This window comes from Tachysurus fulvidraco, chromosome 6 (assembly GCF_022655615.1).
Source record: "Tachysurus fulvidraco isolate hzauxx_2018 chromosome 6, HZAU_PFXX_2.0, whole genome shotgun sequence".
Classification (NCBI taxonomy): domain Eukaryota; kingdom Metazoa; phylum Chordata; class Actinopteri; order Siluriformes; family Bagridae; genus Tachysurus; species Tachysurus fulvidraco.
The window spans coordinates 24,293,238-24,320,187 of record NC_062523.1 but is presented as its reverse complement, the minus strand read 5'-3'; the positions used below and the strand labels follow the sequence as shown (position 1 = coordinate 24,320,187).

Sequence of the window (26,950 nt, the reverse complement as noted above, 5' to 3'; positions counted from 1 at the left end):
GGCCGATCAGATAATTGCATGTAGTCTCAGGGAGTTTTTCCTTGCCGCCATCGCCTTTGCCTTGTTCGTTAGGGATAGATGGTAGAGATGAAGAGTACGTTAAATTCAAACTTGTTTATGTTAATGTAATTCTGTTTCTCTAAAGTTGCTTTTAGACAATTTTAATTGTCTAAAAGCGCATTACAAATAAATTGAATTGAACAAATGTACAGATGTATGGGCATTCCTAATCAAGTGCTCAGTGAGTGTACGGTTAGACGCAGTGGTGTATGATTTCAGCTCGTGATAGTGAGATCATGACTTTGCGCTTTTCGAGTGTAACACGCACGACAGTATCATTCACACTCCTGACTGTAATTACAATATGTGAAAGTGATGACTCATCTCTAATACATAACATACCGTGTGTGAATCATAATTCTGCACTTTTGATCAAACAGTATGGCTGCAGTCTTACGTGGATGAAAAAGAGCCAGTAAAACCTCTCAGCAAGACTTCGAGCTCTTCAAACCCCAAGATGAATCACTCGACCCAATCACGCTCTGTAGTGGCCTTTCACACCGAGGACTCTCATGGCCTGCGTTAAAAATTTGCTTCTTATTGGATATGTGCACCGGACAATCTGACTATCGGAGCCCCAGTGATTAAGCACAGCGATTGGACAACTGAAGTGCCATGGCGAAGACAACAGAAAGCCTGAACCTTTCCTTTCTACAGGAACACGAGCGAGAAATGATCCTCAGTGTGCTGCAAAAAGACGAGAAACTCCGCAAACGAGAGGAGAAGCGCATCAGGTATTTGAGGGAGATATTATTCATTTATATTTAATAAAACACACTTTAGTATTGTATGATATTTTTTACTCCCCCCCCTATCCTTATAAAATCATTTATAGATTAAGTCATTAACCCCTATAAAATGTGTTATTATTCAGCTTTAAAAGCATATCGTTCACATCGTCTACCGTGCGTTATTTAGTATATTCACAAGGGATTATTTTTATTAATATTATGGGATGCTCAGCGAGCTTAACGTGGAGCAGAGCAAAAAGTTGTGGTGAGTTAAAAAAGTTCTTCTGTTTACTGCAAAGAATAGTCAGCATTTTTATAATAGTATTTCTCATCTTTCTAATGTACAGGCAGTTACAAAATTATTGGCACCCCTGGTAAAGATGCGTGAAATATAATATTTGAGGTTGAGAAGCTCTGATTTAGAGCTCTAATGACAATGGTTAAGAGCTAGCAGCAATTTCTCATCTAACTGTGGCTTACTGGTTAACAAATTTGCCTCGCACCGTCAGCATTGGGGGCTCGTTTACCACCTCTGCTCTGCGTGTAGAGTTACATGTTCTGTCCTTGCTTTTGTGGATAAGTGATGGTAGGATATGTGTTACAGGAAATATATGGAAATATATAGATTGGTTGGTTGTGTTAGGGTTAGGTGTGTAGTATGGTTGGTTACTCATATACGTTTGTTTTGCTGTCAACAGAAAGCTGAAGAACGAGCTTTTGGAGCTGAAGCGTCGTGGTCGACGTGGTAACCCGGAGCAGCGGGAGTGTGGCGTGTGCCTGCGTGCTCTGGGTCTGATCCTCCAGAGAGGCAGTGTGTGTTATGAGTGTCACCGTCGTGTCTGCAGCTACTGCACAGCCATGCCCTCGAAAAGCAGCAATCCCAAGTGCATTGTCTGTGCCAAATCAGCGTGAGTCACAAGTCATAGCTGTTTTTGTTTTCCCAGAGTCACAGCCCATTGTTACTGGTTTCGGCCATTACAAGATAGCTACTAACTTTGGCTCATCATACTAATTGCTCAGCCATGACTGTCTGCCATAGCAGGTGCCCTAGCTATCATCATGTTGTATTGATTTTTTATCATTATAAAACTTAGTTAGAGTTAAGAGAATTTAATATAGAAATAAATAAATATATTGCCAAATTTTTGCCCTTTACAATGCCTCCTAGTTGATGGACATATTCTAAATAATTAAATAAGCACCAACCAGGGGTTTGAACCTTTTGTATTTTAAAGGGAGCTGAAAGTAGTCACAGGCGAGTGGTTTTTAGAAGAACGTGCCAAGCGATTTGAACGCATGACAATCCCTTACAGTGACGTCGTCAAACAGTCCATCCTCACAAGTGTTCCAGGTAAACAACACGCCTTGTTTACATGACACACTGATTACACAATTTATGTACTCATCTTTTTGGAAGTTACTGAAATAACCATAACAGTGTTTGATTTTTTTTTTTTTTCTGTTTGTTTGGAGATGGACGTTCTGACCAGAAGAAGCTTTCCCCGTCAGGACTGGACCGGCCAGCAACGCCTCAGTCTGAGCGGTCAGCTTCGCCCCAGTCTGCCAAGAGTGTTGGCCGGTTCTTAGGCAAGAGGAAAGGGTGAGGAATGTGAATTGTGTGTGCATAACCTATATCACTGTTTCCAGTTCTGGTCCTTTAGTACACATGCAGAATAAATTTTCACACCCACTGAGACTCATTAAGATCCTGGTCTTAATTTGTCTTTGTATTGTCTTGGAGCGACACCATATTTTGTACACAGGACTATATTAATCATAAATTCTTCTGTCTTATAAAATAAAAAACTCATCTCTCTACCAAAACTGAAGTTGCTTTTGGCTCTTAGGGCCAGACCAGTGGCTGTGGAGTCATCGGGGTTACCGACAACACCGAATAACCTGCGCTCACACCCAGGCCGATCACCGTTACAGGCTGAAGGAAGAAAAAGGGTAACTGTACAGTATGTCTGTTACAGGCTACAGATACAGATAATGTAGTGTATTAGATTCTAATGGGACTCTTAATCGGCACATTTTGAAGGATAATCTATTTAAGGTGCAAACTATTCAGACACTAATAGTATTATGGCGTTTATATTTCATGTCTTCTAAAATGTTATAGTTTTGGACTATGTATCATGGACATATTGATGTTTGTGTCTTTGTGTGTATAGCCCGATGGGGCTGAGAGTGTATGCAGCGTCCACAGCAGTGACAGTATTCCTGAAAAGATCAGCACTGGAGGGAAACGAAAAGGCTCAGGCACACCCTCTATCGCTGTGTCCAGAGCCTCTTTTTCATCAGGTATCACCGTCACATCAACGTCAACTTAGCTACAAGTATATGGGATATGAATTGTGGTCAAATTTGATCTACATATCAATGTGTCTTACTCTCTCTCTCTGATTGTCTGTCTTTCCAGACCGCAGTCGCTCCGAGATCGATCTAAGTAATCTTGGTGACGGGTTTAGTAGCGACTCCCTTCCTGGCCGCTGCCGCTCAGTTCCCGGGCTCAATGATGCCGTATGTTCACATTCTGTCCACACGGTCACTCTCACACTTCCCTGAAAAGACAAAAACTGCTGATTGTAACTTGTATCTGGTAATTGACGTACTGTATATGATTGGTGAGTGTGTACAGAGACTGCCCTATAATTGGCTGAAGATGAGGTCAGTGAGTGATGAGTGACAAATGAAAGGATTACAGGATGTGCAGCTGATGTTTGTTCTTGTTCAACAGGACTCGGATGAAGACATTGATGCCCTGATGTCTGCTCATTACAAAACCAGCCGCAGTGTCAGCAGCGCTCAATCTGTGGTATTAACTCCATACCCAAACACATACACATACACAGTATACACATCACTATGTTTTTATACCTCTGGTGCAGCTGTTTATATTTATATACTGTATGTAGAGTCTGTGTTTGTATTATGTCTATGTGCTTCTGTGTATATATGTGTACATTAATGCTTTGGACAGTTATGTTTTAGAGAATTTTGTTTACTCAATCCAGGCAGACACACGCACACACACACACACACACACACACACACACACACACACACACACATACATATATATATATATATATATATATATATATATATATAAATGTATACTTTTCAACTCCTTTTAAACAGACACAGGTGCATACAGACAAGTGTTGTTTTTTTCTTCTTTTTTTTCATACATACACCTACTCCATGTACACGGGCATATAAAGCATGAAGAAAGTGCAATTAAAAACGATAAAGTACAGGTGGGATGTTTGAATGGTTGATGAAGTATCATGCAGCACACAATTTATGCATAAACTCTATGTGAGTCATCTTGCAACCAGTGAGCTAAAGGAGACAAAATAGTTGTTTTTTTTGTTTTTTTTCATGACTGAAATAAGAGCAGACTCTGGGTACGAACAGCATTAGTGTCAGGTTATTCCCCTTGCCGTCTGTCTATCTTTTACTCTTTTTGGCTCTATTTATTCCTTCCCTACTTTTTTCTACTTCCAATCTATCACTCTTTCTGCTCTTTCACGTTGCTCTGTTCCTCCTCCTAGTCTTCTACTCCAGGCTCACAGCGAAAGTGGGGTTACCTTAACGTACCCGACTCGGATGCTGAGACTGTGAGTGCTCTTTCTACGTGTGTCTACATATGCTTGCTGTTTATTCCTGACATCTGCCTCTGTCTGTATCCTTTACACGCAAAAACACACACATAATCACAAACAACAAATCTGAGTTTTAAAGCAGCTGTGTTCCCACTCTTGCAGAGCAGTCTGAACAGTATTATGAGCGTGTACAGTGAGATGGGTGACTACGGCAATGCGCGGGTTTCCGGAGAGATCCTGCTGAACATCTCCTACAGCTATAAAACAGGAGCACTCAACGTTCTAGTGCGAGAGTGCCGCTGCCTAGCAACCGGAGACGACAGAAGACAGCGAACTGACCCGTAAGAGCTCGCACGTGCAAACAACATACACATACGTATTAGAATAGCTAAGGAAATTAACACTTTCGCATCGTTAGTTTATTTACAGCAGCTTGTCTAACTCCAAACAGAAAGTGCCAAAAGAGCATCGCAGCTGCATTAGCACTGTTTCTGACAGACATACCGACAATCAGAATGACAGCCATAAGAGTGTTTACTGCAGCTTTAGTGTTTTAAGTTTAAAATCTGCTGTATATACAGTATATATAGAACTCCTGATCATGACTTTTAGGATTATGTTTCACTAAAATCAGTATGGAAATGAAATGTTCTGATTATTTTACAGATCTTTGCATGTGCTCATTTGTGTTTTTTTGCAGTTATGTCAAAACCTACCTCTTACCAGACAAGTCACGCCAGAGCAAACGAAAAACCAGCATCAAAAGCAACACCACCGACCCAATATTCAACGAGAACCTGAGGGTGAGACAGACTTGCGTTCACCTGTGTGTCTGCTTATGAGTGTGTTCCTGTCACAGCACGCATGAGATACTCTTTCTTGCTCTCTGTGTGCAGTATGTGGTGAGTCATTCCCAGCTGGAGACACGCACTCTACAGGTTTCTGTGTGGCATCATGACCGCTTCGGACACAACACCTTCTTAGGAGAGACCGAGCTGACCTTTGACTCCTGGGAATTTGACAAACAGATAGAGGATTGGTTCCCGTTACAGCCCAGAGTGAGACACACACACATTTCTATCCAGATTTCCTTAGTAATAAGAATACATGACAACTTTAGCCTCTGGTGGACATTTGGCTGCTCGATTAAAAAAAAAAAAAGATAAAAAAAAAAGATCAGATCAGATAATTCTTTATTCGTCGCACAGAAGGAATATTTGCATAGTATCAGCAGCAAAGGGATAAAGGCTTATCAAAAATATAATATCAAGGCAAGGTAACTTGAAATTATACATAAGATATTATAGGGAGACAAAAAAACTATATAAAACATATATAAAGTATAGAAGTATACAATAATAACAGTAATTAACCTTAATAATAATTTTTCAATCTGTTATAAGAAATATACAAAAATATACAGAGGACAATAATAATAATAATTATTATTATAATTATAATAATAATAATAATTTACAATCAGATTGTAAATTATTATTATTATTATTATTGTCCTCTGTATATTTTTGTATATTTCTTATAACAGATTGAAAAATTATTATTAATTATTATTAAGGTTAATTACTGTTATTATTGTATACTTCTCTCTCTCTCTCTCTCTCTCTCTCTCTCTCTCTCTCTCTCTCTCTCTCTCTCTTATAATAATAAACCTAGAAAGACACAATGCAAATGAATTTTCTTACAAAGCTAGTGAAAGCATCGGTTGTGCATGGTGTAATGCTGTATAATGTTCTGTAACGGTGGGTTCCCAGCAGGCTGAGTGTGCTACAGAGTCCCTGATGCAGTATAAGGGTGAGCTGACTGTGGTGCTTAAGTACATCCCTGCAGAGAGGAACCTTTCACTGCCACTGGACCAAATACAAGGTAGTGTTGAGAAATGTTATTGAATACAGCCAATTATTCATTCTTACTGATAGAAACCTTCTCCCATAATGTGCTTCAGTGTTGGATCAAACCATGGATTTTCTGTTCATGCATTTTTTTTGTTTGCTGTGTGATTATGCACTGATGTCCTGCGATGTTTTTGCCCTGTCAGACATAATAAATTAATCTATTGAGCCCTCTATCTCAGTGAAAAGGGGATTTCTGAAAGGGAAGAAGAGTATCACTCTGCCAAAAGGAGGTATGGTTGAGCTGCTGGTTAAAGAAGCCAAAAACCTAACAGCTGTCAAATCAGGCTCCTCTGATCCATTTGTCAAAGGGTAAGACCAGACCCTCTTATTTTCTTTTGTGAAAAGAAAGACTCACAAAATGCATGTTTCTAATCATACTCAGGAAATGCGTAAGTAAAATCTTACTTTAATTGTCATGTGTGGTATAGGTACCTGCTGCCTGATGACAAAAAGAGTACAAAACACAAGACTGCAGTGGTGAAGCGTTCGGTGAACCCACGCTGGAATCATACTTTCACCTACTGTGGTTTGCAGCACAGTGACCTGGACAGCGTGTGTCTGGAGCTCACTGTCTGGGACAAAGAGCCACTCGCCAGCAACGTCTTCCTTGGAGGAGTGCGACTAGGAGCTGGGACGGGTCAGTCTCTCTCTCTCTCTCTGGCTCTCTCTCTCTCTCTCTCTCTCTCTCTCTCTCTCTCTCTCTCTCTCTCTCTCTCTCTCTCTCCCTCCCTCCCTGTCCTTTATATAACTAATGAATTACATGAAAGTATGCCTTCATCACTGTCACGTCTGGTCACTCAAGAGCTCTCAAACAAATAAAAACCCAGATTTTTATTTGTCACATGCTGATTGTTGGTGAAATGACCAAATTCAACATCTAGCCATCTATTTACAACTAATCATTTCAGCATATTAAACACCTTTCATTAATCTTATAAGATGGACTTGTTAATGCTAAATCTGCACCATTAAAAATAAAGATTTGGTTTATTTTGTTTGGTTAACACAAATTTTCTTTCCGCCCTGAAAAAGTATAGTTTCACAGAAAAGTAATTTAGCGTAAACTGGTTGTTAGCCAGTCTATTAGGGGGCACTCTTGCTTTCAAGGATAACAACTGCGGAACAAATCTTTGCAATAGGATTGACAAGCATGATGGAAAATGTGAACTAGGCTTCAAAATCTCAAGACCTTATTTCCTAAGAGAACTTGGTTTTGCCAGTGGAATTACAAGAATTACAAAAAAAAAAATAACAACATATTATTTCTACCTAATGTATGTTACCATCTACCTCATTTTGCCTTAATAAAAGAGATTTTTTTTAAATACATATTAGGTTAAGATTCAACTAGTCTCTTGTACATGTTGCTCAAATAATTCTACAAATCTCCTTTGAGATGATGGCGACTCAAGGTGATTTTGCAGGCCACTTTTATGCTGTTATACTCACCTTGTTATGCCCAGTAGTGCTATTGTATAAGACGGTATATTTGTCTTGGAAGCTTAGTAGAGTGAGTATAAATGCTAGGGTTCTTAGCACAAGTGTATATACTAATATTTGGTATTAACACGGTTGAGCAAATCTACAAAGGAAACAAAGGAAAATGTTATTTCCTGCTGAAATTAAGTAATTCAAATTAAGAAATTAACTCTACATATGGGCAATGGGGTTGTAGAGAGTAAGCATTCAAACAGTTGGTGGTTAAGGCTGGTTTATTTATACAGGGGGCATTCGGTCTTATGCAAAAGAGGGCCAATGTGGCTGAAGGCTTTCATTCCAGCCATATAGGAGCTGCACTTAATATATTGGAGACCATAATGAACTGAATTGAAAGATGTGATAGCTGTTTGGTGGGAGTGAAAGCCTTCAGCCTCACCCGCTGTTTATAAGATTGAAGACTCCTGATTTTGACTATAATTACACCATGATTGTTTTGGAGATATTTATATGGACATAGATGCTTTTGCATTGGTGCAGGATGGATTGTTCACTGTGTTATTTTCATACTCAAGTAAAATTCTTCATTTATATATAATATTAAAAATGTGTAATCAAATTCCAGAATTTGTCATTAGTTTATTTGTCATCCAGCACCGGATAGTGCATCTATTAAGCACAGATTCATTACTCAGCATGATTGCTTTGGTTTCCTGCTGCACCCTCTTGAATGGTTTCTTTTTTTTTCCATCCTTTTATACACTGCTCAAAAAAAATAAAGGGAACACTTAAACAACACGATGTAACTCCAAGTCAATCACACTTCTGTGAAATCAAACTGCCCACTTAGGAAGCAACCCTGATTGACAATCAGTTCCACATGATGTTATGCAAATGGAATAGACAACAGGTGGAAATTGTAGGCAATTAGCAAGACACCCCCAATAAAGGAGTGGTTCTGCAGGTGGTGACCACAGACCACTTCTCAGTTCCTATGCTTTCTGGCTGAAGTTTTAGTCACTTTTGAAAGCTGGCGGTGCTTTCACTCTAGTGGTAGCATGAGACGGAGTCTACAACCCACACAAGTGGCTCAGGTAGTGCAGCTCATCCAGGATGGCACATCAATGCGAGCTGTGGCAAGAAGGTTGGCTGTGTCTGTCAGCATAGTGTCCAGAGCATAGAAGCCCTAACCGGAGACAGGCCAGTACATCAGGAGACGTGGAGGAAGCCGTAGGAGGGCAATAACCTAGCAGCAGGACCGCTTCCTCCGCCTTTGTGCAAGGTGGAACAGGAGGAGCACTGCCAGAGCCGTGCAAAATGACCTCCAGCAGGCCACAAATGTGCATATGTCTGCTCAAACGGTCAGAAACAGACTTCATGCGGGTGGTATGAGGGCCCAACGTCCACAGGTGGGGGTTTGGCTTACAGCCCAACGCCAGGCAGGGCGTTTGGCATTTGCCAGAGAACACCAAGATTTGCAAATTCGCCACTGGCGCCCTGTGCGCTTCACAGATGAAAGCAGGTTCACACTGAGCACATGTGACAGACGTGACAGAGTCTGGAGACGCCGTGGAGAACGTTCTGCTGATGGCAGTGGGTCAGTAATGGTGTGGGGTGGCGAGCACAGCCCTTCATGTGCTCACCAGAGGTAGCATGACTGCCATTAGGTACCAAGATGAGATCCTCAGACCCCTTGTGAGACCATATGCTGGTGCGGTTGTCCCTGGATTCCTCCTAATGCAAGACAATGCTAGACCTCATGTGGCTGGAGTGTGTCAGCAGTTCCTGCAAGACGAAGGCATTGATGCTATGGACTGGCCCGCCCGTTCCCCAGACCTGAATCTAATTGAGCACATCTGGGACATCATGTCTTGCTCCATCCACCAATGCCACGTTGCACCACAGACTGTCCAGGAGTTGGTGGATGCTTCAGTCCAGGTCTGGGAGGAGATCCCTCAGGAGACCATCTGCCACCTCATCAGGAGCATGCCCAGGCGTTGTAGGGAGGTCATACAGGCACGTGGAGGCTGCACACACCACTGAGCCTCATTTTGACTTGTTTTAAGGACATTACATCAAAGTTGGATGAGCCTGTAGTGTATTTTTCCACTTCAATTTTGAGTGTGACTCCAAATCCAGACCTCCATGGGTTAATAAATTTGATTTTCATTGATAATTTTTGTGTGATTTTGTTGTCAGCACATTCAACTTTGTAAAGAAAAATTTAATAAGACTATTTCATTCATTCAGATCTAGGATGTGTTGCTTAAGTGTTCCCTTTATTTTTTTGAGCAGTGTAGTTAAACACATTCAACACATACCCACAGAGGTTTATAGTTTGGAGGAAATGACTGTTTCACCATGCAGGAAGTTGCTTAGTGCTGATTGTCCTTCCCCCCTTAGGTCTGAGCTATGGGAAGGAAGTGGACTGGAATGACTCCCATGGTGAGGAGCAGCGACTATGGCAACGCATGATCGACAACCCAGAGGTTCCACAGGAGTGCACGCTAATGCTGAGGTCCACAATGGCCAAGAGATTAACGTAGAGACAGAGGTGCAGACGGATAGATACGTGTCTCGCAATATTCATCAAAAGCTACTGCTCCTTGTCACCTTATAGAAAAGTGCACTTCGCAAACACATATAGATGCTACATAATGATACACACAGAAATATTGTCCTCGACATTAGCCTTGATCACTGCATTTTGAGAGACAGACAATTACATACATGACCTCTTGCTGTCTATATGAACACTCCATCCTTCCTCACTGTGTCTCTTTACTGCACAAGCATGCATCGTATATGCACAAATATATCACAACACACAACTTCTCCCAAGAACATAGCTGTAAATAAAACAAATCCTATCTTAAGCACAGACACAAAACTTGCTCACACACATGGAGACATATTTCTGAAGGCACACACCATTCTATTCAAAGTGCACAGCAATTAGATAAACTATAAACAGCAAAGCACGCTCACTGCCACTCTCATATAGATAACAAAAAGACAATTCTGCTTCGATTGCATATTTTCTTGTGAGGAATCTGTTTCCTGTGCTGTTGTAGCGATGAGACCGAAATCAAGCACACCTCAATGGTTCAGTACATGTCTCTCCAGTAGTGCATGCTTGAAGCAGCGTTCATTGAGCATTAGATGTGTGCTGCTCTACCTCAGGCTGTCTTCGTGTCCAGAGTAATAGTGGGCGATATGACTAAAATATCATAACACTGCATTTAAAGACATTTGTGTAATACATGATACATATCAATATATAGATTCGCTAACAAACTGCCAAAACACAAACAAAACAGTAAAACTTGGATAAAAATGGATAAATGATACTATTCTTTAATGTCTATACGTGAAAACAAGTGTCGTTTGCTCGTTCTTCCCGTCCAGATAAGTGTTTTTTTAGGTTCACCGGTGTCCATTTACTTCCTAAATACATGGCAGTAACTAAATCGGCTATATTGCTCTGAGGTGAGAATGAGTGTGTGAGTGTGTGTGGATGGTACCTTGATGGTCTGGGACCCAGTTCAGAGCGTCTTTTTGCCTTGTGCCCAATGTTCCCAGATGGAACAGAATAAAACATATACAGAGGATGAAAGGATTAAAATGAGAAATGATTTAATTCTGTAAAAGTTATGGCACCAACCCAAAAGCTTCCAGTCGGTTTAGGATCGTTATATAAAATGGTGTAAATGTTAGAAAAAGAATTGTTATGGCTGATTGGTGTATAAAGTTGCCACGCTGCCCAGGCCAAGTCCAGAGGTATCCAGCCAGGATGATTTATGTCAATATTTAAAAATCTGAGTGAATGAATGAATGAATTATGTGGACACTCCTGTGTAAGATTTTAGAGACATTTGCACAAAGTACAAACGTACTTCGGTCAAGTCAGGTAGATCATTATCAAACTGTTAATATAAGCATATAATGTGATGAAATACTGTGCCTTGAAAATCATACAAGACTCTACACAACCTGCACCTACATTAAGTAAAAATAATAAGACAAAGGTAAGACAAAATCATTGTGAGATTGTAGAATTACAGCAAAATGTGCAGTAAAATACTACAACGTCACAGAATGGTGCAGGTAATGACATTGTACACACAAACCAAATGCACAGAACAGCAGGAGGGTGAACTAAATGGCACACTCTCAATGGTTGTGAAAAATGTGCGATAACATGAGAAACCAACATACACAGCAGAATGCACAGGTACAGAAGGATCAATCTGCTACTGAAGATCTTGCAGAATTTAGTTAGAGCTCCGCTACTTGGGATCGCTGGTTCACTAGCCATTATTATCAAAATTATTTATTATTGTTCTTCATAGTTTTTACCCATTTGACTGGCCACTTCAATAACAGTAAAATAATAATAATAAATTAATAATTTCATCATAGACCTAATGTGTTTAATCAGTAGAATGCTTAGGAGTAAAAAGTTACGAGGTTCCAATAAATGAACAAAATATTATGGCATATTTTTAACAATTAGTTAAATCATGCTTGTAAAGGTTCTCTGAGTTTTCCACCTTAAAAGGTCCCTGGCTGTAAAATGTTTGAGAATGCCTGCTTTAGATAATCAGTCATTAGATCACCTTGATACTGGAACAGCTCTGTTGGGTTAAAGTATCTAAAGTAACTTCTGTAGAAAGTTTCCAGAAAGATAGATGGTGATCTGCTAGTTCTTCTAGATTATATAGAAAAATCGAGTCATGTTTTATTTTATTTTCATGTTGTTGTTTTTTTAAATATAAAGGCTGGTGACGAAGCACTGACCTTTGGATCCTAAGAACAGTTTCCATGTTGGAGATTTGACTGAGGTTAAAGAAGATATGATGAACAAGCTGCCATTTATATCGTTAGTTCTTCATTCCTGTATGTAGCGGTGAGCCTTATAAACAAGATAAGACATCACTTCTAAATAAACACTGGTGTCACATTTGCCTGCTTAGTGTTTATAAGACATCCTGAGTAGCAAGATATGACTTCTATGTGTTAAATGTTAAGTCGGTGTGTTTGTTGCCTGACTGTAAAGCATGTTCAGTGTGTATGTCTGCATTGTCAGCTCTGAGCAGGAAGATTGCTCAGGGATCTGCTAACAGAGCTTGTTTATGCATCTTTAGATACCCTTAGGCAGTAAACAATAAACTATATTAACCTCATCTTGAGTGTCACCTTTTTTCTTTTTTCCAGAATGTGCATAGAAACATTTGTCAACGTCCATAGATATCTATACACTAGATTTCGCCTTGGAATGCCATCTTTCAAGTTCAAACGAAAGAAATCTAAAAACCAAATAGCCAGGGATTACAATACACAAGTGAGAATGTGTTTTATGATATTGAATGATAGGAAATTATATTTCTGGTTACGTTGGTTTGTTTCAGTCTTTGGTTAACGACCGCAGCTAATCCACGCTAGTTACCAATTAGTTTTTAACAGTTAGGAAAACAGACAATGTTTGTAGAGTCCGAAGCTCTTAATAAGGACATTAAATATTGACCCATGCTTTTTTGCTTAAAGGTGAAAAGACCCAACTTTATGTATGTTTTGTAAGATTCCCTTATCTGTCAAACATATTTTATTAGATTGTCCTGAACTTAACACAAGCAGAATGCTCTTTTATCGTTATTCACTTAAGTTTTAATATTTAATGACATTATGCCTGAAAAGGGTTTGGATTTTTTTTTATCGTATGTTAATTAAAATTAATGTAATTGAATTTTGCCATGAAAATAGCCTTTGATTGCTGACATGGTATTAAATAAAATAATCTGAAACTGTAGATTCCCAAGTGATAAACGGAGACGTCAGTCATGGACAAGTTGCAGGGACACTTAAACACAACTCAGCTGACAGTCCTGGAAGGATGTCACCAGTTAGCTTGGCAGTGCAACACACAAGTTCCGCCTCAAAGTCGAACTTTTTTTTTTTTTTGGTTTATGTGACTTTATTACATTCTTATTTAATGTGGCAAAAGTATTGTGGGAAAGGAATAAATATAAGATTGAACAGTTTTTGGCTATCTAACTTTCACATGTTCTTCTCAAATTTGTGATTTGCTTCCAGCTGCAAATTGCTTTGTGTATCATATTTAATAAACCAACACAATATCAAAACCTTAACTTTTCTCTGGACTTAATGATAAATACATGTCTGACCTTTGGAATCAACCAAAAAAAATAGAAATCGCATTCATGACGATTTATAGTGATTTTATTTATTTGCCTACATTGACGCTAATGCATTAAGAGGAGGGGGTCCCCCGTACCAAGATGTCGGCTCAATTGACGCATTCGTTCCAATGTAATTGCCCTATACAAGGCGACATCTAGTGTATATATATATATATATATATATATCTATGGTCAACGTCTTCACTTGAAAAGAGAGGACTTTTATATTGAAAATATTTCTGGTTGTGCTACCGCCTTTTAACCGGCTCCATGGTGAATATATAAGTAAAGAGCATTACAGAGAGGACAGAGTAGGCATTTAGTAACCCATGTATTACACATAAATAGCATTTAAGGAGCCATTTGGCAATCTGAGAAATTGTCATAGACACTTTTGGAAAAGGGGGATTTTTTAAGACTTTAAATTCAGGTAAGATTTCAAAATGATATTTCTAAGATTTCTTCAACTTATAAGTATGCACTTTAAACTTTGTTTCACTAGACATGATCCATACAGGTGGTATAGATGATAGTCTGTAGTTTATTATGCAGCATCTCATTGGATTCTGTTCACAGCAGCAGATTTGCAAAAACGAACCTATGATATAGATTAACTAAAGAAGTCTAACCGGTGTTGTGAAAATAATTCACACTCTGAAATCTTGAACATAGTCAAAATATAACGCTTTGTGGAGTTGAATGTGTTTATCTCAGCTGGAGAGAAAAATGTCCTGAAAAGTAAATGTGGTCCTTTTGTTTTATCCCTGTTAGTGATGGCCGGTTCGTGAACGAATCGTTCTTTTGAACCATTTCTTTTTAGTGAACTGGATGAACCAGTTCACCAAATCGGACTGATTCGTTCTAAACAGTTCGCGTCTTGAGTCAGTGCTGATCCACAAGTTACTAAAGTGCGCGTGCTTGAATAACTGAACTGATACAGCGAATCATCAGTACACTGAACTGAGAACTGTTTCTTTCGGACGCATCCGACATACTGAGAACCGATGAGTTGTTGCTGCGCATGCGTAAACCACTGAACTGATACAGCAACAAATGGAAATGGTTACGATTTAATGTCTTATCAACGTATGAGTGTTTAACTCAGTTGCATTAGTTTTTGAAACAACTGATGGAGCGAAATAAACATTTCAAAATTATGCTTTCTTTTGTAAGTTTTTGTAAGTTGATGAAGATTAGTTTATTAACTTTATATCTTCAAGACACGTAAAACACCCACGTTTGCACATCAATGCCTGCACTGGGTGTTTTAGTTGCAAAACTTAAATGTAAGAAACGTATTCAACTAAAGTTATGGTTACAAAGAACTTTTCAAATGTGTTAAATTGATTGTATTAATATCTGCCGGCAGCGGCGGGATGAAGGAATTTACGTCATTACGTAATTGTGAATTACGTCATTACGTCAGGAAGTAAAAGAACTGGTGAACCGGATTATCGAATTGTTTAAAAAAACGATTATTGAAATGGTTCATTAAAAAAAAAATTGTCCGAAAGAACCGGTTCGCGGAAAAGAACCGAACTTCCCATCACTAATCCCTGTGACTCGAATCTTTCACTTCACTGAAACTTTTACTGAATCGTTCGACGAATCGTTCACGGAATCGTTCGACGAATCGTTCACGGAATCGTTCGACGAATCGTTCACTGAATCGATGAAAACCTTTTTTTTTTTTAAATATGTTTTTGTTAATTCACTCAACACGTTAATTTAAAAAAACGCAGTTTTTAAAAGTAAAGATTTAGTGTCATGATTTATTAAAATTGGCATGTCCAATCTAATAAAATTAAGTTCAAGAAAAAAACATTCAGTCAGTGCAGACTAGTTTTGCGAGAGTTATGAATGATGATATGAATGTAATTAGTAAAAATAAATAAAAATGAAAAACATCAGGGAGTTGTACACATTCTTTCATGGAGAATTACACCATGAACAACATACCAGTTACACATAAGGCTTGTGTGTCTTAGTTCTACACACAACAAACGCACTGTTTCACTCCCTTTATCTTCACGTTGATCAAACAGCATGCATACAGGTCTATCTCAATAAATTGGGATGTTGTGGGAAAAGTTTGTTTATTTCAGTAAATTTACTCAAATAGTGAGACTCGTGTATTATATAAATTCAGTACACACAGACTGAAGTAGTTTAAGTCTGTGGTTCTTTTAATTGTGATGATTTGGGCTCATATTTAAAAAAAATAAAAAACACCAAAAAATGGGTACAGAATAGAATATGGTGACATGCCATTCAGCTAATCAACTCAAAACACCTGCAAAGGTTTCCTGAGCCATCAAAATGGTGCCTCAGTTTGGTTCACTAGGCCACACAATTACGGGGAAGACTGCTGATCTCACTGTTGTCCAGAAGACGATCATTGACACCCTTTACAAGGAGGATAAGCCACAAACATTCATTGCCAAAGAAGTTGGATGTTCACAGCATACTGTTTCCAAACATGTTAACAGAAAGTTAAAAGTGTGGAACAAAAAGATGCACAACCCTGAGAATCCTCAGATATTAGAGACGACATGTGCCCCCATGGCACACAAGAGAATCTGCCTAGACATCCTTCTAAATAAAACTATGTAATATCTCTGATACACTTTAGATAAATCAGTTTTGAAACAGTTAATGGTGAGAAGCTATAAAATAGATTTATGGTGTATTGAAGACATCAGATGAATGAATTCATATTGATATTCTCTTTGGAATTGTAAATTTTGTCAGGACAATTTTTGTTTACTTTTTTGCTGTATTCCAGCTTACTCTGACCCGGTGATATGTGTGTGTGTGTGTGTGTGTGTGTGTGTGTGTGTGTGTGTGTGTGTGTGTGTGTGTGTGTGTGTGTGTACTCATTTTAACAGTTCTTACCTTTCTTTTGGTATTCAAATACCAAAATTCAAATACACCTTTTGTCGTTTTCAAAAAACAGGCAGAAATATACGCCTAGGTACCAAATAAGGTACTTTTTTACTGTGCGTGTTCAAGTATAACCGAATATAATTTACAATCATCCAGTGAATGCCCTCAAACCAAGGCGAGGCAATTAACTGCAGTGAGGTAAAGATTATCTAGGAGGAAATCACAGGAGATTGTGAAAAGATATCAAAATAAAAGTCTATACGTTCACAGGTGTAAATGTAAGTAGAGTGTAAGGTATTGCACAAAGAATGGTTTATTTGTACTTGAAAAAATAATGGTGGATATGACTCTGAACCTCATTTCTATATATATATTAGTTTAGTTCCCAGAACTACTTGAAGCTACATAAAGCTTCATGCTATAAAAACATTGATGTGAGCTTAAAAATGTGTGAAATTATATGCTTCACCTGGACAGGGCCAGTGTTTCTTTGTAGTTCAGTGAATGGGACTTGTACATGGTTAGAGTATAGATTACAAACAAACAAAAAACAAACCCAAAATGACAAAAAATTGGATCCATTTCCTTCTTTACCTTCTTTACACATAATAGGTTTGCACAACATTTAGGCTAGCTCTGGTTTCCAGTAAAACTCCCTCTACTAATAACTAGTTTATAATTATGAACCTGGAAGAAGTTTAACTTTAGTTTGCTGGGTTACTTGTTTCCAAACAGCAGACACTGCAGCTACATTGCTGATGGATTAATCATGCAGTCTGATCCTCTCTGGCTCAGTGTTTAACACTCTGAGATATTGATTGGAATGATGATGTCTTTTAATTTTTTTGGGAAAGGCTTTTTTTTTGGTCTGTTAGCAAAAAGAAAAAGAAAAAACATCTGTTTATGATCACTTTTATATTACAGGAGTTTTACTTATGAGGAAGTTCATTCCTACAACTCTGGTAAGCAGTTCTTCTTTGTAAAGAGTACTATAGCATTATACCAATACAAATACAATTTTTTTTATCACATTTCATAGTCAGTTATACTATAAAAAGTCTTTTGGTACTGTATGGACAACTGTAGCCCAGTTAAGGGTTGTTAATCTTGATTTTGTTTTGTTTCTTCTAAAAGTAGATTCTTAGCTTTCTGCTACCGGCTACACAGATGACGCATGTTTTTGTGTATGGCACTCTTAAAAAGGGCCAGCCTAACTACTACAGGATGATGGACACTACCAAAGGCAAGGCCAGGTTCCTTGGCCATGCTCGTACTGTTGAAAAATACCCCCTGGTGATAGCGGGCAAGTACAATATCCCATTCCTCCTCAACAAGCCTGGAGAAGGACAGCGTGTCGAAGGAGAAATCTACAGTGTGGATGAACCAATGCTGAAATTTCTTGATTGGTTTGAAAACTGTCCACAAATGTATCAGCGATCACGAGTCTTGCTTGAGGTTAAAGAATGGGTTGGAGAAGAAGAGGAAGCACCTAAAGTGGGCTGTACCACTGAAGCCTTTGTGTACAGTACGACCATTTACGAGCCTGAGTGGCTCCTGTATCCAACATTTGACAACTATGATGCATATGGGGACCACGGTCTGCAATATGAGCCTCGAGAATCCAGAGACTGATTGATATTTCTGACTGATATTTTATTTTCTGTCGTTATCATTGACAATCCTTCTGCAGCTATACACACAGCCATACACAATGAATAAATGAATTCCTTTTGTTAATAAGTAGGGATTGAGAATGTATGTGAATTAATACTGAATCTAATACTGAAGATCTGCACTTTATTTTATCCTCCAACTGATTCTGTTTAGCTAAACAGCAATAGCTTTTTCTTTTTTTAAATAAATTTTATTTGATGAGTTAAAAATTAAATTTAATCATGATTGATGTTCATGCTTAGTCTAGAAAATAAGAAAAGAAATGGATTTAAATGTCTCTCATTTTCCATCTCATTTTAATAAAGATTGTAATTTTAATAAACATGTAAATGATGTGATGACTTTACAGGTTTCTTCTGTTCTCCCTCTGTTTTCCTGTGAGAATTTATTTTTTCAAAAGCAAAGATAAGAACCATCAAATAACAAAAGAACCACTTGGAGAATTCTTGAAACATGGTTTTTCTAGAAAGGTATTTGACACACATCTATTCTACCTCATCCCAAAATGTTTTGCTTGTGCTTCTTATAGCACTACATAAGTATCTCATAGCACTGTAATCAGCTCAACTGTGTGGTGTAAGCAAAGGTAAAAATGGAGATCTTCATTTGGAAGTATTCCAAGCATCCAAAAAAGTCAGTTGAGCATTGGTGCCAAAAAAAATAGCCTAAAAAACCTTAACCTACCTGTAGTGCTTATTATTGTGCAAAACAACTGTACTGTATGGAACTGAGCCATAGTTCAGATTCAAACCACTTCACGTACATCCACCAAATATCCCCCTTTCCATATTTAAAGGCAGTACTGATTTTATGTGCTGAAAATTTGGCCCTAAGTGCATTTAATTGTATGGTCAAGCCTATTTTACACTACATTGATTAGTTTTCTGCTTATTTAATTTTTTTCCCACCTCAAAAACCCCTGTTTAAGATATATGACAGAGCATACCTGAGCTCTATTGCCAGTTATGTAGGGATGAGTTGGTATCTAATGTGACCTATTTGAGCTGAAATCTACACCTTTAACGGTCGCGTTTTAAATCTAAGCCAGATTGTGCTTGCTGAAACAAACATTGTGAAAGACTCACTTCATCTTTGGAAATCTTAACAGCTACCTGATATCAGCCCATTCTTTTAAAAGGTGACCAGTTTTCAGTTTCAATAATTTGGAAACTCCTTTCTTGGGTTTGCTAGGTAAGCAGTCTTATATGTGGTCTTATATGATTATACACACACAAGGTGTATATATATATAGGTTATATAGGTTGACACACAAGGACTTTGGTTCCAGCAGTTTGTGACTCTCAAAATATACAGACATAAATAACACAATACTATACAAACTATACAAGAAAACAATGCAGACAATGGGATACAATATAGACAGAATAAGTATTAAATATGAATATAGAATGAATAAAATATGAATATAGAATATGACTGATCAGTTATGTACACAAAGTGTGGGAGTGCAAATAAAAATATTGTGCAATATTATGCTTTTGAACAATATACAGCAGCAGTAGTGTGTAATATACAGATGATGTATATTACAGACTATTAATGCAGATAATATACAGATGATATCTATCTATATTATACATTATTATCTTAGATCATATAATACCACTGTATCAACAATATGTGTAACCTTGCTTCTGCTCTATCACAGAAAAGTGACCAAAGTGCATATGATATATCTGGATTTGTATTTAGTCACATATTTGAAAAGGCAGATTTTTAAACTGTGTCAATCAATAGCTTAAACTTGCAAAATTCTATGAAGGTGAGCATTCAGAACATGAAATTGGCAAAAAAAGTCACCCTGACTGCATGTTAATCTATGACGATAGTATTTACTCCTAGTAAAACCTTATCATTCAGTCACTTTGGGTCATATTCAGAGTTGAGTTATGAACGTATGGTAGGATATAATACACAAATTTCCACAGAATTATTAAGAAAACTTAAAGTATGTTGAGTTATAAATATTGCAAATGATCACATGCTTTAGCTTAAACCTGAAAATCTTTATGTTTTCTTTAAAGGAAAAGGCCTCAAATGAACAATTCTGTCATTATTTTTTTATTTGCTAAATCAAAATTATGAATAATGAGGGTGAAGTAATTTTGTTGAATGCATAGTCATATTGTTATAACAACTTTCTGTTCATGCAGCAGTGATACATTATACTAGTGTCCAGTACAGACTGAAACCTATGCTATGCTGCTTTTATTTATACATTTCTACCAAATTCAAACATTTTGAATTCTATTCTATATACATAGACTACTACTACTTCTTCCAAAAATATATATAATATTTATTTACATAATATTTAATATTAATATAATAATATCAAAATATACATAATATTTTTTATATATAATTTTTTAAATCATATAATTTTTTTTATTAAACTTTCTTGCTGTTTCATGCTCATTATACCTCATCATTAAAATATTTTCTTAGACTGAAATAGTGATGTTATTGTTTATATGCCTTAATAACCTAAAATAATAACCCATGCTGGGGGCACGGTGGCTTAGTGGGTAGCACGTTCGCCTCACACCTCCAGGGTCGGGGTTCGATTCCCGCCTTCGCCTTGTGTGTGCGGAGTTTGCATGTTCTCCCCGTGCCTCGGGGGTTTCCTCCGGGTACTCCGGTTTCCTCCCCCGGTCCAAAGACATGCATGGTAGGTTGATTGGCATCTCTGGAAAAATTGTCCGTAGTGTGTGATTGCGTGAGTGAATGAGAGTGTGTGTGCCCTGCGATGGGTTGGCACTCCGTCCAGGGTGTATCCTGCCTTGATGCCCGATGACGCCTGAGATAGGCACAGGCTCCCCGTGACCCGAGGTAGTTCGGATAAAGCGGTAGAAAATGAATGAATAACCCATGCTCAAATCAATTGTTCAGGACGCAATAGTGATCTCTTGACGCGTGGGAACTTCTCAGTCTTCTTTGTCAGTAATACCAAATAACAGCCATGTACAAAAAAAAGGAAGTATTTTAGGGAACAGTAGGTAGATTTTTTTTTCTATACGCTTTTATCCTCAGCCACTGGTCCTTGCCATATAATACAGAATTCGAGAACTATGCTACAAAGTGCAGAATGCATTTGATGTGGACTTCATGCCATGCATTTCTTGCTTGTATGGAGGGTATAATAATGTTCTTCAGTTTGTGCAGACTGTAGAGACATATAAGCTTCTCAGTGTGGAGCATGTGGTTATCTACAACACCAGTTGTGGTCTGGACCATGAGAAGGTATTGCACAGCTACAGTATGAGGAAGAAGGCTGGAAATTATTCCCTGATCAATCCATCACTTCATAGAGCCATGTAAATGTGTATGTGTACGAGTTGCACTGAGGGGAAGGGCACTACAGGCAAAATATAATGAATGGTACTGAAACCATGACCTAAGACTAGATATAGCCCAAACAGGTGTAGACATCCAGTGCTCACAGCAGGACCCTGACCTTTATAATCTAGTGTAGGAGGTTGAAGGTGTGTCTTTTGGGAATAAGATACTAAATATATTTATGTATTATTTACCAGTTACTCTGATGTTGAATTCACTGATAGCTTTGTTTCAGTGAATACAGTGTACATTTGTTTCTTCAAAAGAATTGATTTAATTCTTTTGAAGTACTTGTCCTTAATGTGACACTCTCACACATGCACACAAAAAAATCCCTGATGTCTCTTGCTCTAGCGACCGGGCCCTACACCGATTTTCTTAGAGAATTCGCAGATTTTCTTTCAGACCTATTGGTTAACTTTGATAAACTGTTAATTGTAGGAGATTTTAACATTCATGTTGACGACACAAACGATGCGTTAGGACTCACATTTATGGACTTACTAAACTCATTTGGGGTTAAACAAAACGTCACTAGAAAAAAAACAAAATTTAGATTATTATTAGATATATATAGTTCACAATGTGTATGTATTTATTCCCCTATGAGCAAGTCTGAGGTGACTCAGGCAGCAGTGGCAAGGAAAAACTCCCTTAAATTGGTAAAGGAAGAAACCTTGAGAGGAACCAGACTCAAGGGGGAACCCATCCTCATCTGGGTGACACTGGGGGTGTGATTGTATATCATATGTCTGGATGCCTCGGGATGGGTACAAAGAGAGAAGCAGTGGAAAGGGATTAACATATCTGCTGTTCATAAAAATGTGCCGGTCTGATGTACTGGTGCATGATATTATAGGATGTATTATGTGTACCCCTGACTAAAGAGATGAGTTTTTAATCTGCTTTTGAACTGGGAAAGTGTGTCTGAGCCCCGAACACTATCAGGAAGACTATTCCAAAGTTTGGGAGCTAAATAAGAAAGCGCTCTACCACCTTTAGTGGACTTAGATATTCTGGGAACTACCAAAAGTCCTGAGTTTTGTGATCTCAGAGAGCGTGAAGGATTATAACGTGTTAGAAGACTAGTTAGATACATGGGAGCTAAACCATTAAGAGCCTTGTACGTAAGTAGCAGCAGTTTGTAGTCGATTCTAATCTTAACAGGTAGCCAGTGTAGAGATGATAAAATTGGGGTTATATGGTCATACTTTCTTGTCCTAGTGAGAACTCTGGCAGCTGCATTTTGGACTAACTGTAACCTATTTATTAAAGATGCAGGACCTAGTAATGCATTACAATAATCTAGTCTAGAGGTCATGAATGCATGAACTAGCTTCTCAGCATCAGATACAGACAGGATGTTTCTCAGCTTGGCAATATTTCTAAGGTGGAAGAAGGCTGTTTTGGTAGTATGAGCGATATGATTTTTAAAGGACAAGTTGCTGTCTAATATAACACCCAGGTCTTTCACTGTCGAGCTACTAGTAACAGTACATCCCTCTAAATGGGAGTTAAGTTGTGAGAGTTTCTGTGCACTGGTTTTTGGACTTATGAGTAGTATTTCTGTCTTATCGGCGTTTAACAATAGAAAGTTGCAGCTCATCCAGTCTTTTATCTCTCTAAAGCATTGAGTTAATTTGGACCTTGGCTATTTCATCTGGTTTTGATGAGATATATAACTGTGTGTCATCAGCATAACAATGGAAACTAATCCCATGTCTTCTAATAATGTTCCCTAATGGAAGCATGTATATAGAGAAAAGCAGAGGTCCGAGAACTGATCCTTGAGGGACCCCATAATTAACTGGTAATAAACTGGAGGATTCACCATTTAATTCTACAAAATGGTATCGGTCAGACAGGTAGTATCTAAACCAGCTTAAAGCCTGACCATGAATACCTGTGTAATATTGTAAGCGATCTAGAAGAATGTTGTGGTCTATAGTGTCAAATGCAGCACTAAGGTCAAGTAGAACTAATAGTGACATACAGTCTTGGTCCGAAGCTAAGAACAAGTTGTTTGTAACTTTAACAAGTGCAGTTTCTGTGCTATGATGGGGCCTGAAACCTGACTGAAACTCTTCAAGGATGTTGCTCTCCTGTAAGAAGGAGCTCAGTTGAACAGACACAACCTTTTCAAGTATTTTAGACATAAACGGGAGGTGTGAGAGAGGTCTGTAAATTGATAGTTCATTAGGATCTAAGTTAGGTTTTTTGATGAGTGGCCTAATAACTGCCAACTTAAAAGACTTAGGGACGTAACCTAAAGATAACGAGGAGTTAATGATATTAAGAAGAGGCTCACCAGCTTTATGTAACACTTCTTTCAGTAGTTTAGTTGGGATGGGGTCTAGTGAACATGTTGTTGATTTAGCTGTAGTAATAAGTTTATCTAACTCTTCCTGTCCTGTACATGTAAAGCTGTGTAAAGCCTTAGGTGAGATTGTGTCACTGGTTGCTCTCATATGTTGAGCGTCACCTATTTTATTCCTGATACTTTCAATTTTATCAGTGAAGAATCTCATAAAGTCATCACTTTTTTGTTAAACTAGCCACTGTGCTAAATAAAAACCTGGGATTGTTCTGGTTATTGCATCTAGGTCGTTTGAGTTTAAGGGTACAGTAAGAAGTCCAGACATATCAGGCAGGTTATTTGTCAATCTGTCTTTGGTGGTCGGAATAATGGTTCTACTGAGTCGATAACGTGGCGAGACACAGTTAGTCTGTTCTACAGGTAGTGTGTACATTATGAGGTAAAAAAAAATGCACACATATAACAAATAAACTGCCTGATCTGTCTGGACTTCTTACTGTACCCTTAACGATCTAGATGTAATGACTAACAGCATAGGCACTATATTCACTAGCACACTAGACACTGTTGCCCCAATCTGATTACAGAAGGTTAGGGATAAAACCCTTTCACCATAGTATAATAGTCATACTCACACCCTCATAAGAGAGAAACCCGTAACCCGAAACTATTCCATCACAGTTCAGTAGTGAGGATTTTATGAGATTCTTTACTGACAATATCGGAAAGGTTTGTACTTGAAAAGGTTGTGTCTGTTCAACTGAGCTCCTTCTTACAGGAGAACAATATCCTTGAAGAGTTTCAATCAGGTTTCAGACCCCATCATAGCACAGAAACTGCACTTGTGAAAGTTACAAATTACTTGTTCCTAGCTTTGTACCAAGACTGTATGTCCTTACTAGTTCTACTTGACCTTAGTGTTGCATTCGACACTATAGATCACAACATTCTCCTAGATCGCTTACAAAATTACACAGGTATTCATGGACAGGCTTTAAGTTGGTTTAGATACTACCTGTCTGACCGATACCATTTTGTTGAATTAAATGGTGAATCCTCCAGTTTACTACCAGTTAATCATGGGGTCCCTCAAGGATCAGTTCTAGGACCTCTGCTTTTCTCAATTTTCATGCTTCCATTAGGGATCATTATTAGAAGACATGGGATTAGTTTCCACTGCTATACTGACGATACACAGTTATATATCTCATCAAAACCAGATGAAATATCTAAAGTATCCAAATTAACTCAATGCCTTAGAGAGATAAAAGACTGGATGAGCAGCAATTTTCTGTTGTTAAACTCTGAAAAGACAGAAATACTACTTATAGGTCCAAAAACCAGTACACAGAAACTCTCACAATATAACTTCCATTTAGAGGGATGTAATAGTAGCTCGACTGTGAAAGACCTCGGTGTTATATTAGACAGCAACTTGTCTTTTGAAAATCATATCGCCCACAAAACCACAAAAACATCTTCCACCTTAGAAATATTGCCAAGCTGAGAAACATCCTGTCGGTCTCTGATGCTGAGAAGCTAGTTCATGCTTTCATGACCTCTTGACTGGACCATTGTAATGCATTACTAGGTTGGTTGTCCTGGATCTTTAATAAATAGGCTACAGTTAGTCCAAAATGCAGCTGCTAGAGTTCTCACTAGGACAAGAAAGTATGACCATATAATCCCAATTTTATCAGCTTTACACTGGCTACCTTTTAAGTTTAGAATTGATTACAAACTGCTACTACTTACATACAAGGCTCTTAATGGTTTAGCTCACACGTATGTAACTAGTCTTCAACACGTTACAACACTTCACGCTCTCTGAGATCACAAAACTCAGGTCTTCTGGTAGTTCCCAGAATATCTAAGGGTGCTTTCACACCTGCCTTGTTTAGTTTGGTTGAATCGTACCAGAGTTCGATTGCTCATTTGGTGCTGTCACAGTGTAAGATGAGTTTTAAGGCACTGTGTATAAAAATGTATTGTTTTGGTGGTGAAAGTCTTAATGGGGGTTGGACATGTGTTGAATTGTATGTATGTGTTTATTTATTTTCATTAATGTAGATGTTGTTGGCCAATGATTGTTGCCCATGTTCCTATAGTTAGAGGAGAGAACCCCCTACCAATTTTAGAATGGTTAGATCCAGGGGCGGGACTAAGTGAATAAAATGGCTCCCATACAGTCAGTCTGTGTGGGTTATTGTAACAGTTGGTGTTTGTAGGTGGTGTACCAAGTAAATGCTATGGTCTTACTGAGTGTGGGCACTGATAAATCACCCTTCACCTGACTCCAAGCGGCTTCTGTGTCACATTTGCCTCCTATCCCCCGGTTAAATCCTAACAGGTGCGGTTCGTTTGGGCAGGTGAGAATACAGCAATCGAACTGTGGTGCACACCAAAAGCGGACCAAACAAGCGTACCGAGACCTCCTTGAAGAGGTGGTCTCGGTACGCTTTCAAACGAACTCTGGTATGGTTCGTTTGTGGTGAGAACACGGTCCGAGATCGAATAGACCTAACTGCAAAAAGTATTGCGCACTTTGCATAGAATACTGTATACAGGCGATATAGTAGATTACTACCACGAACATAATTGCAGCTGTATTTTCCTGTATTTTTCTCTTTTTGTTTACTTCTGGAGTTTCGTTGAAATTTCCCGCACGTTTATTCTGACCAATCGAGAAGCAGTTTAGGAAATACGCTCAAAGACATGTGGCCAATGAGTGATGTGGATGTTATCACATGACTGCATTTTG

The 26,950-nt window shown here is 38.3% G+C and overlaps 2 protein-coding genes and 1 long non-coding RNA gene across 7 annotated transcripts in view; 2 read left to right on the top strand and 1 right to left on the bottom strand.

Moving 5' to 3' along the window:
* sytl5 (synaptotagmin-like 5) overlaps positions 1 to 12,938 on the top strand; it is a 19,723-nt gene extending 6,785 nt beyond the window's left edge. Inside the window, exons 2-18 of one of the 4 annotated variants that reach the window (XM_047815119.1) lie at positions 441 to 794; positions 1,490 to 1,699; positions 2,027 to 2,142; positions 2,265 to 2,391; positions 2,639 to 2,741; positions 2,966 to 3,095; positions 3,214 to 3,314; positions 3,532 to 3,609; positions 4,352 to 4,417; positions 4,565 to 4,743; positions 5,103 to 5,205; positions 5,299 to 5,460; positions 6,175 to 6,286; positions 6,495 to 6,624; positions 6,744 to 6,952; positions 10,156 to 10,306; positions 12,533 to 12,938. In XM_047815119.1, the coding sequence (XP_047671075.1) occupies positions 676 to 794; positions 1,490 to 1,699; positions 2,027 to 2,142; positions 2,265 to 2,391; positions 2,639 to 2,741; positions 2,966 to 3,095; positions 3,214 to 3,314; positions 3,532 to 3,609; positions 4,352 to 4,417; positions 4,565 to 4,743; positions 5,103 to 5,205; positions 5,299 to 5,460; positions 6,175 to 6,286; positions 6,495 to 6,624; positions 6,744 to 6,952; positions 10,156 to 10,298 (2,088 nt within the window). In that variant the 5' untranslated portion in view covers positions 441 to 675 and the 3' untranslated portion in view covers positions 10,299 to 10,306; positions 12,533 to 12,938. Of the gene's footprint in view, positions 1 to 440; positions 795 to 1,489; positions 1,700 to 2,026; positions 2,143 to 2,264; positions 2,392 to 2,638; positions 2,742 to 2,965; positions 3,096 to 3,213; positions 3,315 to 3,531; positions 3,610 to 4,351; positions 4,418 to 4,564; positions 4,744 to 5,102; positions 5,206 to 5,298; positions 5,461 to 6,174; positions 6,287 to 6,494; positions 6,625 to 6,743; positions 6,953 to 10,155 lie in introns of all 4 variants that reach the window. The other 3 variants (XM_027143636.2, XM_027143635.2, XM_027143637.2) reach the window with 3 other exon arrangements.
* The window catches only part of LOC125141481, a 25,372-nt gene extending 8,360 nt beyond the window's left edge, over positions 1 to 17,012 (bottom strand). Inside the window, exons 1-2 of the long non-coding RNA XR_007140868.1 lie at positions 16,848 to 17,012; positions 3,185 to 3,355 (exon numbers count right to left, since the gene is read on the bottom strand). This is a non-coding gene — a long non-coding RNA (uncharacterized LOC125141481). The remainder of the gene's footprint in view (positions 1 to 3,184; positions 3,356 to 16,847) is intronic.
* On the top strand, positions 14,210 to 18,847 carry LOC113640983 (gamma-glutamylaminecyclotransferase B). Of its 2 annotated transcripts, none has more exons than XM_027143542.2 (3): positions 14,210 to 14,382; positions 17,763 to 17,800; positions 17,973 to 18,847. In XM_027143542.2, the coding sequence occupies exon 3, from the start codon at positions 18,006 to 18,008 to the stop codon at positions 18,468 to 18,470; it is 465 nt and encodes a 154-aa protein (XP_026999343.1). In that variant the 5' UTR covers positions 14,210 to 14,382; positions 17,763 to 17,800; positions 17,973 to 18,005; the 3' UTR covers positions 18,471 to 18,847. The 2 variants fall into 2 exon arrangements, with proteins under 2 accessions (XP_026999343.1, XP_026999341.1); XM_027143540.2 differs by having other exon boundaries at positions 14,217 to 14,382; positions 17,976 to 18,847.
* The last annotated feature ends 8,103 nt before the right edge of the window (positions 18,848 to 26,950 follow it).

What these genes read in the sequence shown, in the direction of transcription:
- LOC113640983 (XM_027143540.2), top strand. Translation starts at nt 17,774, where the DNA reads ATGAGGAAGTTCATTCCTACAACTCTG. An exon ending in AGTTCATTCCTACAACTCTG is followed by an intron (nt 17,801 to 17,975) that starts GTAAGCAGTTCT and finishes TTCTAAAAGTAG; the next exon opens with ATTCTTAGCTTTCTGCTACC.